The sequence below is a fragment of the Eretmochelys imbricata genome, chromosome 27, assembly GCF_965152235.1.
Source record: "Eretmochelys imbricata isolate rEreImb1 chromosome 27, rEreImb1.hap1, whole genome shotgun sequence".
Taxonomy (NCBI): Eukaryota; Metazoa; Chordata; order Testudines; family Cheloniidae; genus Eretmochelys; species Eretmochelys imbricata.
The window spans coordinates 12,186,497-12,201,435 of NC_135598.1; the positions used below are offsets into that span (position 1 = coordinate 12,186,497).

Here is a 14,939-nt window from a genome sequence, read left to right on the forward strand (position 1 = left end):
CACACAAGCCGTATTTAATAAGCTGGCAAAACACCCGCCTCCAACAATCCTTCACCTGTGATTACACCATTATAATAGCTACTTCTGTAGCAACCTGACTGAGGGAAATGCCAGCGTGTTCTGCCCCAGAAATAGCTGCAATTAGACACCACAAAAATAACCTCAGGTAAGCTTACAGCAAGGAAATGAAGAAGGTGATGTGGGTGAAAAAGGAGTTTAGTGGAGCAGAATGTAATGAGTCAAATAGAATAAAGCAAAGGAAGGGAGAGATGAGAATCACAGTTATGATTATTATAAAAAAATGTCAAGCTATAATACCCCTCTCCTTCATACATCATTTGTTTTCTTAGATTGCAAGTTCCTTGAGGGCAGAGATTTGTACAATGCTCAGCTCTAGGGGTTCCTGACTTTGAGGCTCTGGGCCCCACTGCAATGAAAGAAAAAGTAAGCACCTTCACCCCCAGAAGCACAGTCTGGTTGAAATGTACCAGATGTCATTTGGATCAGTTCATTTCTTCCAGCTCCCTTTATAATACCAGACCCTGAGCCTGCAGCTGCATCTGCCTACATGGAGCCCCAGGGAAGTTCACGGGGATCTATACAACTGCAGGGTTCTGCACATATTGCTGTAGCTGCAGGATCAGGGCCTGACAGGTGACCAGCTGGATGTCTCTGTGCTGCTCGCTCACTCCAGCCAAACAACCGGGCTTCTTCTCTCGGTGTGACCTCTCTAATTAGCAGCAAGGGCTGTTTTATTTTCACAGAACTTCAGGTCTGAGAGGCTCAAAATGTCTACACAGGTGCTCGCAGTGTAATGGTGGGAGATCCCCCCCCGCCCAATGCTAGCGTAGACAAGGCCCATATAATCCCTGGCCTTGTTTTTACGCTATACAAGAAGCCATAGCATCCATAATGCAGAGCATCGCCTAATTAGGCCTTGCCCAGCTTTGCAACATGCATAACACAACCTAGAACCTCTGGGGAGTTTAGATCGCACCACCCCCTGCCCTGGGGTAGCTTCAGAGTCCATGGAGCCCCAAGTGAGACTACATCACCCTGCTCACCGGGGGCCTGGGTTAACACCCCTAGTGTCCTAAATGGAACTAGATTACAACACTCCCTTGGGCCAGCCTTAAAGCTCTTCAGCACTGTACTGCCACCACCCGACCCTGCTGCTGAATCGCTCAAAAGCCTGCCCATGTCATTGCACGTGCGGGGCCGGGGCAACAGAGAGCAAAACACTCCAAACCAAAACAACTCAACAAACATGAGGCAACCACTCAAAGGGCCCTCCAGGTAGGGGTCTTGTCTTCATCTCTCTGGGTACTATAAAAATATTAACTGCTTCTTCTCCCCAGGGCTTGAGCCCACCAGTTGTCACCCACCTGGCCAAACAGGAAGAATGTATTTTCCCATTTCTCTCCTCCCTTAATGCTCTGTTTACATGAAGATCTGTTCTCAAGTACATGTGTTTTATTATCTATCTAGGCTCTTCTATAAATAGAGATGAAAGCATCTTGTACTGCAGGTAGTATCTTCCCCGTCTCCCTGAGGATGAAGGTCTGGGCTGTCCGAATAGATTCTCCTCTGAACACATGGGGAAGCCCATGCATGATCTAGTCATCCTGCACTATCACCTGGCATCAGTCAGCCTAGTTCCAGAGCAGCTGGTAAAAGCAGGAGCCCAGATGCTGCATCAACAGCGCGTCTCCTAGGCTAATAAATCACCCATAACAACAAGCTGTTAAAATAGAACAAGTGAGAACAAATATTTTATTTTAGTTCCCATTTCTTACTCCTAATCAGTGTCTCCAGGTCTCCATGGCACCCAGAGGGGCTGGCACCAGGGCATATGAGAAGCAGCTCGTTCGGCATCAGTGGAGCGGGAACACAGTGACTTCGCCGAAGCAGGACGAATTCACCCGCAGGTCCGGGGTGTTGCGACGGTAGCCAAAGCGCCCGTTGTAGCCCTTCATGGGCTTCACGTCTGCCAGGAAGCTGTCGTGGCCGCCCACCTGCTCAGAAGAGTGGCCTGTGGAGAAGAGAGTTGGCCCCATCAGTCTTTATCTCCCCCTCCTTTCCAGCTGTGCTCCATCCAGCCACTCACACAGGCCACTGAGTGAACTCGGACTGGTGTGCAAGCTACACACAAGCTCGGTAGCCTTGTCGATGCTAGGGAACCTTAGTAAAAATCCCCCACCAGTGCTTAACACCTGTTCAGCTCCGCCATTAGCAGCTGGGTGTCCTGGTGGGCCCAGGCCAGTGGCTGCTGGCAACAGTTAGAGCAATGTGTGGATTGGACCTGTCCTAAGTGTGAGATGCCAGAGACTGAGATTCCATGGAGGTGCAATTCAGAGGAAAGATGGATAAAGCCAGCTTGATGCTGTCTGGATGCTGAGCACCAAACAGCCTGGGGGGTTGCCCTAAGTTACAGTAGTTCTCCCAAGACCCAGAACTTGTGGGGTGAGGACTGGGGACTCAAGTAGTGCCACCTATGAAGGCCCAAAGCAGGGCCCACACCAAGGGTATTCTCTGCCATCCCCTTGTGGGTTGTTCATGACTTCTATACTCTCTGCTGCAGGGGACAGGACAAGATAAGATCAGGCCCAGGGCTCCCAACTTTGCTAACTCCTGAGACGCAGCGGAGCCTAGTAGCTACAGCGCTAGCCTGGGACTTACAAGACCTGGGATTCTAGTCCCAGCTCTGCTGCTGGGTGATCTTGAGCAAGTCATGTCCTGTCTCTGTGCCGTAGTTTCCCATCTGTAAAACGGAGGTAAATGATAGCAACCTCCTTTGTGAAGTGTGTTGAAATTGATGGATAAAATACAGTATTATATTTATTTAACAGTAAGGAATTTTTGCCAAGTGATGCTGTGGAATGCAGCTTTGTCGACGCTTACAATTTTATCATCTGGATTTTTGCATAAAGCCCCAGCTCCTGGAATCAAGTGATTATACAAAAAACTCAGCTTTCCTTTAAAAGGAATATAAGTTTCTAGCCTTATGACTGAGGAGAAAAGCTTGAAAACGTGACACCTTTACCCCAAATTTTATGAAACCAGAAAGCACGTTAGTAATAAAAAAGAACCCAATATTATTCTTTTAAAATCTCATGATTCTTAACCCAATAGGTGATACATAGAGTAACTGATGATTGGAGAAGAGCTTATTGAAGGGAGTCTTACCTGCACCTGCCCAGTTCCTCCTGTTCAGGTACCTCTGCCCTGGCCCATAGATGTGGAAATAATCCACTATCCAGCCATCCCTGGATGTACCACCTCGGTGCTGGGGCAAGGCAGAGAAAGAACAAAAACTCAGAGCAAAGCCAGATTTTGGCTCATCCCTAAATCCCAACATGAAGAGTCTCATTGATGTCAATGGCAAAGTTCCCATTCACTTCATTAGCATCGGATCAGGACCTAACAAACCAGGTATCTGACTTTGTTCTGTCTCTAAAGACACATGAACGGCTGTTACTACAGTGTGAAAATACACTGCATTTAGAAACAGCTCTGAGTATGCACTCATAACGTATCTGGGGAGCATGAAAGCAGGGTATTTATTGTTCCAGAGTCCAAGGCTATGCAATCTTGCTGCTGTGCAAAATATCTTTAATCAATAATAGCTAATGAGATGAAATACATAAAATCTTGGATATATCCAGAGAATTCCCTGTAAAGAGACCAGGCCAGATTCATTGCTGATGTAATTCTAGTGACTTAAATCTGGCACCAGGTTGTGCAGCATTAGCTAGCTAATGTTTGTAGAGCTCTTTGCAAGTGAAAGGTGCCCTAATTCTGCAGCCAGACCTGCTAGCACGGACCTCAGTGCAAGTGTGGAGTCCCTTATGGTGGCTTCAGGTGTCCACGCTAGCAGATCTGACTGCAGGAACCAGGTCTAAGTTATTTATTAAGCACCAACAGTGTTTCACATTGTACAAAGCACAATGAAAGCCACAATGGGCATTATAGTCATATATTCGAAAGCCAGAAGGGACCACTGTGATCATCTACTCTGCCCTCCTGAATGTATATTTGTTTAGCTTCAGCTTCCAGCCATTGGATCTTGCTATATCTTTATCTGTCGGACTGAAGAGCCCATTATCAAACTTTTTGTTCCTCACATAGGTACTTATAAACTGTGACCAAATTACCCCTTAACCTTCTCTTTGTTAAGCTCTTTAATGCAGTGCATATAAAAGCAAAGGATTATTATTTCAAAAGTTTTCTATGAAGCATCAGTGAGATTTTAAAACACTAAATTGAGAAGAAATGCAATTTCAGTTAGCTGAAAAGAATATGAATGAGCATTACATCTCTGGTTTCAGAGTTGCAGCCATGTTAGTCTGTATTCGCAAAAAGAAAAGGAGGACTTGTGGCACCTTAGAGACTAACCACCATGGCTTGGGTAGCACTGACCTTCTGTAAGCAGCATAGATAGCAAGAGGACAAGGTCTGCGCAGGCAGATCATGTGTGACTATGGTTGCTTGCCCTGTATATTTTTCTTTAAAAAATAAATTTCACACAGACTGCAACAGTCATTTGCTTTCTGATCAAAACATTTCACAAATAATTATTTTTTTAAACTGATCTGATATTAAGCAACCAAAAAAAGATCCCAGCTGCATAAAGAACCACAAGATCATTGTTATTTAGAGATTATCCCTTTCCCACACCCACCTTCAGCTGGAATTCTAAATGAGATGGAGCTAGAATTCTTAAGCAGGGAGAACACTATGCTAGGGAAGAGGAGTGAGAGGTATTTATGATGTAGACTGCTGTCCACTATTGGCTGAGGTAATACCACATCGTTCCTTGAATTATAACCACAGTGTTTCATGCCACAAATCTGCCTGTTATTCTACCAAAATCTGGACATCAACATTTCATCAACTGTGTCATTTTCAGGACCCAGATAAATTTGTCCATCTATGGTTCTGTTTTCTCTTTAAATGGCTAATTTTTGCTCATCCATGACTTTCCTTCTCCCTTTCCTACTTGCTGGTTTAACCATGTATGGTGTTTTCATTCTGACATCACAGTTCACTGAAAATGACACAAGAACCATTGTGAGGTCAGAAAGAGCAAGGATCTCAAAAATCTAAGCAGAGGAAAAGGTGAAATTTGAGGGGGGGGAAGAGGATGGACTTCTCTTGCTCATAATAAAGTTAATTACAGGTCCATTTTATTATTATTTTTATTGCCTGGGAACCCCTGTCATGGCCTGGAGGGTACAAACAGGCCACAAAGACAACCCCTGAATCCAAATAGTTTACAGTCTAAGGTACATTTAGTTTTTAGTTCAGAATTTGGTTAGAAATGTGTCAATTGAATGTGCAGCTGCAAACTGGGAGGGTTGGAATTCTCAATCTTTCCACAAAGAAACGAACCATCTTCTTTCACCAACCGGCTTCCCGATAAGTCCACATTTTTGATCAATCAACAGGCCGCCTGCTTTGGAGGCAAACTGAGTAAAATTCTGTCTCCTTTGAGCCACCTAAAAGCCCAGACACGTTTTTGCCCTTACAAATAAAACCATTTTTTGGTCATAGAAACAGAATCATGAACTAAGATGGTAGCTACACAACCCACCGGGGACAGAAGAAGCAGGACTGTCCCCTGGCTCCCCCTGTGTGTGGTTCATTCTTTTCAGCACTCAGGCGAGCTAAGCAGTTATCTGCTTGCCAGCCAGAGCCCCGAAATTCCCAACCCTGGGGGGCTCATCGAGCCGGGCTGTCGCCACAGGCCGCCGCACGCTACCTGCTCCGTGTTCTTCAGCAGGGACTTGACAGCGGGGGATGCGAAGTAGCTTGCGGCGTGGCCATCCAGCTGGGCGTTGTAAGGGGGCAAGGCAGACCACAGCTTGGGCGGGATGTGGGTGTAGCTGCCGGCCAGCGTGTCCACGGCCACCCCGTCCAGGATAAAGCCTTTTTCCCGCTGCAGACATCTCCTGCTGAGACAAGCCATGCTGAGCAAAGGCAGGACCCCCGATCCGGCGCCAGACTCGGCTCCTTGTGACCCCCCGCCCAGGCCCTTGCCGCCGCCTCCCTCCCTCTCTCCCCCGGCTACCTGCATTGTTACGTTCGGGCGCCGCCCCTGGCTAGCCTCCCCAGAGCCGGCTGCAGGGCAGCTGCCCGCCCTGGCTGGGAAAGGAGGGGCCGAGGCCTCACCCATCACCCCCCTCCCGGGCGGGGGTGGGGGGCCACAGCCCCGCCCATCATCAGCCCCACAGCAGCGGGCCCTGCAAGGCCGGCTCCCGGCCGAGTCGCTCCATCGCGCCACGTGGGGCTGGGATCGATCAGCTGTTCGCCAGCCGCAGGCGGCGGGGGCTGTCACCAGCCCCCTCAGAGGCGGCCGGTTTGTTTGGGGGCAGATTAAAGCGACCCGGGGCGAGGTTCTGCCTCCCCGCCCCCCTTTTCTGCCATGCGTCCACCGCTTGCGGGGGAGTCTATCCCACCGGGACTCCAGCCCGCCGGGGAACCGGGGCCAGCAGCAAATTGAAACAGAATCGGCCCTTTACTTCCAGACCTTGCAGGGAGCGCAGCGAAGGGCTGCCCCGGGAAGGGAGTTAGATAAGGGCCGAACCGACAAAGCTCGACAAAAGCCAAACTTTCAGCGTACAGTACTATCGCATGGGGGAAAAGGGCTTTTCCGCTCCCCCCCAGGCCATGGTAAAGTGAGGTGAAGCCCTTAACGCTTCCTGGGGGGAGGAAACCCCACCCCTACGCCTGCTCCCAGCAGGCCCGTTTGTGTGTGCTGAAAAGTTACATCAGCTCCGCCTCACTAAGAGTCAGGGGTGTGAAAATGTCACACCCGTGATCAAAAAGAAAAGGAGGACTTGTGGCACCTTAGAGACTAACCAATTTATTTGAGCATAAGCTTTCCTGAGCTACAGCTCACTTCGGGGGATGCATACCGTGGAAACTTCAGAAGACATTATATACATAGAGACTATGAAACAATACCTCCTCCCACCCCACTCTCCTGCTGGTAATAGCTTATCCAAAGTGACCACTCTCTTTACAATGTGTATGATAATCAAGGTGGGCCATTTCCAGCACAAATCCAGGTTCTCACCCTCCGCCCCCCCCCCACAAACTCACTCTCCTGCTGGTAATAGCCCATCCAAAGCGACCACTCTCCCCCCAATGTGCACGATAATCAAGGTGGGTCATTTCCAGCACAAATCCAGGTCTTCCCCCCCGCACACACACAAACTCACTCTCCTGCTGGTAATAGCTCATCCAAACTGACCACTCTCCTTACAATGTGTATTATAATCAAGGTAGCTATGTGGACATAATACCCCCCCCACTGTAGATGCAGCTATGTCAACAGACAAGTGCTTCATTCAACATAGGGCTCGTCTACCCCAGGCAGCTTTTAGGGACACAGCCTCTTTGTTGCTAGAAGTCAGAGTGTAAAAACGCTCTTTGTCAGGACTTTTGCAGACAAAACACTTCCAGCCCTGTCGACAAAGCCGCATTCACACTCCCACTTGCCTCGGCAGAACTTTTGTCTTTCGTGGGGGGCTTTTTTAAGTACCCGTGAAAGACAAAAGTTGTGTCAAAAACTTCGCTGTGTAGACATCCCCCAAAGATAATAACTATGGGTAAGTGGTTGGTGTTCCAATACTGACCGAAAAAGCCAGTTGGTGGTGTCTGCTCCGTAAGTGTTAACATACCCTAAGGTCTTGAAAGTTAGGGGTTGTATCAACATATTGGTTAAAACCCCCACACCCTTAACTGATACGCTGCTATAAAGAAGGAAAATGGATTTATTTGCAATTCCATTGAGTCTCACATCCACAGTTCTGCACTTAACCAAAAAAAAAAAAAAAAAGTTGGGGAATAAGACATGCCCCATCACACAGCATAAGGACTGCAGCTTTTTGCACTATGTAGCAGCCTGTATCATCACCTTTTGCAAAAGGTTTTACCCTAAATGCTGTAACTGTGGTCTTAAAAAGTTAGAGAGCACATCAGCTCACCCTTAAAAAGGTATTTAGAAAGCAAGTCTGCATGTATCAGTTTGTGATGTGGCATTACTTGTCAAAGGAAGCATCTTAGTTCACCTTCAAGCTCGTTTCACCATTCCTAGGGCTTAATAGCACATGCTGCAGCCATCACCTCCTCCAAAAGTGGTGGGCTCTGCTATGCCCTTGGGCCACATTAAGCAAGTTCTTCTTAATAAGAAAGTTCCTTTCCTGAAAGAGCTTACTCTGCAGCATGAGCCCCAATAACCAATGCTGTCGAACTCAAACAATGCTTTTCTCACAAAGCTTGTCTGTCACCTGAGCATCTTATACAGTAGAACCTCAGAGTTACGAACACCTTGGGAATGGAGGTGGTTTGTAACTCTGAAATGTTCATAACGCTGAACAAAACATTTGTTCTTTCAAAAGATCACAACTGAACATTGACTTAATACTATGTAATGTCATACTATGTTCAAACTTTACTATGTAGAAGAAAAATGTTGCATTTAAGTATCTTAATTTAAATGAAACAAGCACAGAAAGTTTCCTTACCTTGTCAAATTCTTTTTTTTAAAACTTTCCCTTTATTTTTTAGCAGTTTACATTTAGCACAGTACTGTATGTGTTTTTATTTTTTCCCTTTAACTCTGCTGCTGCCTGACTGCGTACTTCTGATCCCAAATGAGGCGTGTGATTGACTGGTCAGTTCGTAACTCTTGTGTTCATAACTGAGGTTCTACCGTAGCACCTAATGTAAAAATATCAGGCACAGTTGCAGTGTAAAGAAAATTATTCTGTCATGCATTATTTCATAAAGATCTGTCTCCTGGTGCATACGAGTCACAACTTTTAAAGCCAAACTGCTGTATTCCTATTGGCACCTCGGACCTTGTCTACACAAGAAAGTAATTTTAGTATAACCCACGGGATGATTTTAAACAGATATTGTTATACCAGTACAACTCTTTCTAGAGGCTCTTATTTTGGTATTAGAGACCCTTGGAGTTTAAGCTCAACAAAAAAAATCATACTTTTAAGTGTATCCACACAGGGTATTATACCTATATGACTAAAGCTCTTAAGGTAAACTCTCCCCAGGCAGCGAAGCCCCCATGGAGCACCTTATCCAGGTTTCTCAGGGAGGTGGTGTTCCAAGTTTTACAGTATCAACACAGACATTAGAAATTTTGGAGCAACCACTTTTATTTTATCTTTACAACGAGGATGGCGCGGGTTTATGCGATGCTGCCAGCATTGGAGGCTATCCTGGGCCACAGATCTGCACATTCCTTAGCCACGGGGCCTGTGATTGCTGAGCCTGTGAAAGCAGGGAAGAAAAAGGAGAAGTTAAGAACCAGTCAGAGCTTATGTTCGACACTCCGACCACATCCCTCTTCTGCGAGTGCTGTTCAGGCAGCATGTAGCATGTTAATAACAGAGCCATCAGTATTTCTCTGCTGGAGCATGCAAGATACCCACTTTTCATGGCACTAAGGATAGTTCTGGTCCTTTTGCCTGAAGACAGTGGTGCTCTCCTTGGGCCAGGAATGCAGAAATTTGTGCTGCACTATTCTTTAGGAGTTTGCTCTTGCCCAGTGCAATAGATTGCCGTCTGTACCTTTCATTTCCCCTTTGTTATTTACTATCACTCCTGCGTTGTCTTCAAAATAGAGGAACACTCCGTCTTTTCTCCGGTACGATTTCCGCTGCCGAATTACCACTGCCGGATGCACTGCAGGGAGAAAGAGAAGCTGAGGATTCTAAATTTCCAAGTACAAACCAACAGCAGAAACTCAAAAGGAATCACCCAGGTTCAATGCCGTGCTCAACAGTAAGCGTCCTCATCTGAGCCCTACCCTTGCAAGGCCTCAATGTGCATCTGGATGGCATATGGGATTTTGGTCCCAGTGAAGGTTTCCTGTTGTATAAGGATTGCCACTGAAGTTATTACCACCAAGCATCCATGTCACAAATGTTTTTGTTGATAGCTTCATCTGTAACGCCAAGGACTGGATGGGCTACAGAAACCGTGACGAGTAGAGCTGAGGTAGGAACAGTCCTCCTGGCTATTGTCTGCTCTGTGAGCAAAGGGGATCTGCAGTTTCTCAGCCTGTCAAGACAAAGCCTTTCACCGGAACTACATTTATGACAAGTATTTAAAGCAGGTTTCCACCCTAAACACTGCTCCACACATTTACTCTGATTGCAAGTCTTTGATATTTAGTTTAAAAAGGGCTAAGACCACTTCTCTGCTGAGCATGCATTCATTGTGCTGGTTCAGAGGGAAAAATCCAGCTTTGCGTGTGTGTGTGTAGATATCTCTCTATCTATCTCTCAATTAAAATAAAAACTAGTCCAATGCAATGTTACACTTGAATCTACACCCGAATGACTCAATACCATTCATGTTCTAACCCAGTGCTCAAACAGCCTTTTGTAAGGTAAACCTGGCCACACTTCCAGATGCAAGGTCACTCCCCACAGAGACATCCAGAAGGGAAAACCCTTCCCCAAACACTTAAGACTAATTGAAAAAATGTATACTAATAATCAAACCAGAATGTGAACTTTCAGGACTGTCACGCCACTCATTGAAGTTAACAGCACATGCTGCTGCTAACCTCACCCAAAAGTGAGGTTTTGCTATCCCCTTCCACGACAACTCGCGGAGCCACTGAGCACAGACCCAGCAAGTGCTTTTTAGAAGGGGGAAGCTGCTGCTTCAGAGACCGGCTGCCTACTTCTAGCATCATTATTGCTATATTGAAACTGCCTTGCTCCTCCCATGTGGAAGGGCTGCCTTTCCATCTCCCAGAGGGAGGGCAGTCTACAAGAGACTAGGAAGTCCACCAGCTGATGGAGGCCTGTTGAGATCGTGCTGTTATGTCAGTCCTAGTTCTGCCTTGGGTATGAGCTGCAATGCTGCGATCATCTTACATCAAGGTTAGACCCAGCATACTCTACATGGATAACAATGTTTGTGTGCCCAGTTTGTGTTATACCTGGTGACAAATACAACTTAGTTTTGTCCAGACAGTATTCCCACCTCCCTCCCCAAAGAAACAAATCATGTGTGTAGCACTTGTGGGAAATCTGGGCAGCTAAGGTCTTAATCCTACAGGACAGCATGTCTGTAGCAGACACTTACAGAACAGCCCATGGGACACTGTGTGTAGAGAATGTAAATTTGCCACCTGCACTTCCAACACTCACCCTTCTTCCTGAGCTCAGGCTTGCCCTTCTTGACAGTAGCCATGACCATGTCGCCTACACCAGCAGCTGGCAGCCTGTTCAGGCGCCCCTTAATCCCCTTCACGGAGATGATGTACAAGTTCTTGGCACCTACGAGGAAAAAAACATTTTGAATTAGCCAACTCATCACATAATAGATGTCCCCTCATGGATCACTGTCACACCGCTCATTGAAGTTAACAGCACATGCCGCCACCTCACCCAAAAGTGATGCCTTTTTTAAGCCCTTCCACGACAACTCACTGAGTCACTGACCACAGACCCAGCAAGTGCTTTTCAGAAGGGGGAAGCTGCTGTTGTTGCTTCTGAGGTAGGATGCATTTTTTAGCATCAGTATTGAGCAATAAATTGAAATTCTACAGAAACAGATTAACAGATACACAGATGTTAAGGCCAGAAGGAACCATTATGATCATCTAGTCTGATTCCTGGCATAACCCAGTCATTTCTGTGTCAAGCCCATAATTTCAGTTTGACCTTAAGCAGCATCTCTCTCAGAGTGATTGAGAGCCTACCCAGTTGTTCCAATGGTTAATTATCCTCACTGTTAAAAACTAGCCCTTAATTTATAATGCAAATTTGCCTGGCTTCAACTTCCAACCCCTGGTTTCCTTTAGTCAGTTACCTACACAAACCCTAACCAGATAAACAGCAAGGCAGAAGGGCTGCTGAAGCAGAAACAAGTGATATTGACTCCAGAAGGGAACCAGACAGACTCACCTGTGTTATCTGCACAGTTAATCACAGCTCCCACGGGAAGACCGAGGGAAATACGGAATTTCGCACCGGACGAACCACCACGTCCTGTAGGTTAAATAGAAGAATATTTGTAACCTCTTTCCTATGTCAGGGATGATATGAATCATGATTAAAAATAATACATCTGATTATTTTATTTAAACGATAATTTTACCTAGAAGTGATTTTTAGAACCCGAATCACATTTTTACTTGTGTTACTAGTTCTTCACTCTCCCCCCACCCTGCTTATACAATCTAAAGTGGATGTTTTCTGGTGGTTCTTTAGTTTCCTAATTGTTAGTGACATTTATGTGGAAATTACATAGGTTTTGTTCCTACTAAGTTTTGCCCTGAAAACTGTTCATATCTACTGAAAGAGACAAGCTCAAGTCTCACATTAACATCCTCAACACAAACTCAAACACAAAATTGGCAAGCAAATAGCCAGTGCTATGTTTGCAACCTATACCATCTTCTGATGCACTAGAAGACTTGTGCTACTAAGTCATTAGGCACTTTTGAAAATCCCAACCACAACTGCCTAAATTTGCACCTAATTTGGAGCTATTTTTGAAAATTTTGGTCCAGGGCATACGAGAAAATTCACAAAAACTTTGTTAATGTACTGAAATAATTCTTCACTGTTAACAATGGCACAGTCTTGTTTCGAATGACATATTTTACAGGAAGAGATGTTTTTAATGAAAAATACCATTCTAGTCTCTGAGGCTATAAATGCTTATATGTGAATAAAGTTACACATCTATTTAAATATTTGCAGCACCAGGGTTGTCACTGGCAAGATTTTGGTTTTTTGCCTGTATCACGCCATAATTAAAATAAAATACCTTGCCAGCCAGGGGGCATTATTAAAAAGAGCAGACTCATCTCTCAATCTGTAATAAGTTTTAATCTAAAATTGCAACAGCACAATTATCCAAACAGTCTCGAACCCTATTTTAACCGGCTATTTTAAAAAAAAATGCGATTTAAAACGCTCCACTCAGGCCAGTGTATTTTTAACCTGCCCATCCCTGTCGCATCTAGGCATCACACACGTTACTCAACCCAAAGAAAGCACCCTCTCTCTCAGCTACTTTTCCGTCTCTCACTTACAGGGCTTGTTCCTCCTCTCGCATGCCGAGGTGCAAGGAGCAGTTTCCAGCCATGGGACAATCCCAGGTCCTGAGCTTCCCCCCTTCCCCCAATTAGGGCTTGCACCTGGGATCTTATTTCGACCCTAATTTCTCATCCACATGGGCCTCAGCACCCCCCATTCCAAGATAAGGCCTCACCCTGAAAGCGCCCCCCAGCTATGGACCGTCCAACGCCCCCTTCTGCCCTCCCCCACAAATGCCTCAAACCCCCGCACCTCCAGGGCTCGGGCTCCCGCACCCCTTCAGCGGGACCCGCCAGTCCCCGTCCCCAGCGGGCCTATCCCCGCTTCTTTCCCTCCCTCAGACCCGGCCCCGAAGGGAGCCCCGGCTCCCCCTAGTCCATCCCCCCGGGTCCCGGAGCCGCGTGACCAGTGGGGCCGGAGGATGGCGACGGATTCTCCCCGCCCCAAGGGGCGACCGCTCACATCGGGCCTCACCTCGCTTGGACATCTTGTGGCTGAAAAAAGAGAAAGAGGCCCGCAAAGGCTCCCGGGATATTAGTTACGCACGGCGCACGGCCTACTACGTCACACGACGGCTCGGAGGCGGTGACCTCCCTCGGCACGTGACGCAGTCAATTCCTCGACCCTCATCACGTGATAAGGAACGGCGCTCTGGTCTCTGTAGTCGCTGATTGTCTCAGTGCACCACAGTGCCACCTATGGAGGCAAAATGGGGAACTGCAGCCGATTCATGGAAGATTCTTAGCCTACCAAGCGCAGGCACGAGAGGGAGGAAGGGTGGGTGGTAGCTTGATGGGGAAGGGGGGCATTTGCAAAGGCAAATCCCTCCCCCCCGCAGCATTGGATTTTGGCCAGGGCACGTGGGGTAACAACCTTGCTCTGGTATCAAGTGCTTTGGGGTGGGCAGGACCTCAGTTTTATTCCCATCCAAACTCCTCTTAACCCAGTGCTGGGGCAAGAACTCTGCAGATATCCGCTTTATATCCGCCGACCATGTTTGCGGATCGGAGGCGGATACAAATTTTGTATCCATGCAAGTCTCTGCCTATTAAATCGCTGCATGCAGCCCTGCTTGTTTCAGCATCTGTGTTGCTGGCCCAATCAAGGGCAGCAGATCTGCATGCCTTAAGAATTCATCCTCATTTCGAGAAGGTCCCAGCTAAGGCCGTGGCACTCCTCTTGCAGGATATGAGTTGGAAATTAACTGGAGCAGACTTAAATTAAAACCACTGAGAGAAAATAGAGAATCTTGCCCAAGAAGGCAAATAATCACAAAAAGCCCATGACATCTATGGGAGCATCAAAACCGAGACTAGATCCAGTCGAAACGATATTTGGTTCCTGCGGAGTGAAATGTCAGCAGCTCAGAGAAACAGATTTTTCCACAATGCAAACTTCTGTATTGCAGGATCTGGATGAAATCTGGCCCTAAATAACTGCAATATACTTAGGGATGATCGATTGTAAAGAAGCCCTTTTAGGGGGGTTTCAGAATTCACTTTGCAGTTTTGTTAATTATCAGATAGATTTGTTTTGAAAGAAGCCTTTTCTCCTCCCAGCCATGCCTCCTCCAATCACATCTTCCCATCCAGGAGCCTGCTGAGTAAAGTAACAATGCAGAATTTGTGACCTCTCATTCAATTCTAAGGCACCAGGCAATAGGCAGGCCCTTCATGTTTTAAAACAGTCAGTCCTGCTTTTCTAAGGTTTCTCCCCTTCTGGTACAGTGACAAAACCAGTATTGAATGGGGGTTGTGTGGATGGTGTCACACCGGCAGAGGTAGGGTGGCGCGTTCTTCAAAATGGCATATGAGGTCATGCCAGTGGGGGCAGGTCCACACCGTTGCC

At 46.7% G+C, this 14,939-nt stretch overlaps 2 protein-coding genes and 1 non-coding gene across 3 annotated transcripts; all 3 read right to left on the bottom strand.

Annotated features, from left to right (window-relative positions):
* Positions 1-1,756: 1,756 nt before the first annotated feature.
* On the bottom strand, positions 1,757-5,968 carry SPMAP1 (sperm microtubule associated protein 1). The gene is made up of 3 exons (XM_077806412.1): positions 5,762-5,968; positions 3,187-3,286; positions 1,757-2,032 (listed from the first exon to the last, which is right to left on the bottom strand). Exons 1-3 carry the CDS (start codon positions 5,966-5,968, stop codon positions 1,875-1,877), a joined length of 465 nt encoding a protein of 154 aa, XP_077662538.1. The 3' UTR covers positions 1,757-1,874.
* A 3,196-nt stretch (positions 5,969-9,164) lies between these two features.
* On the bottom strand, positions 9,165-13,635 carry RPL23 (ribosomal protein L23). The gene is made up of 5 exons (XM_077806413.1): positions 13,566-13,635; positions 11,952-12,035; positions 11,193-11,321; positions 9,598-9,711; positions 9,165-9,297 (listed from the first exon to the last, which is right to left on the bottom strand). The coding sequence occupies exons 1-5, from the start codon at positions 13,576-13,578 to the stop codon at positions 9,215-9,217; spliced, it is 423 nt and encodes a 140-aa protein (XP_077662539.1). The 5' UTR covers positions 13,579-13,635; the 3' UTR covers positions 9,165-9,214.
* On the bottom strand, positions 11,385-11,517 carry LOC144258180 (small nucleolar RNA SNORA21). Its single transcript, XR_013344645.1, has one exon. It is a non-coding gene; the product is annotated as a small nucleolar RNA SNORA21 (small nucleolar RNA).
* Positions 13,636-14,939: the final 1,304 nt, after the last annotated feature.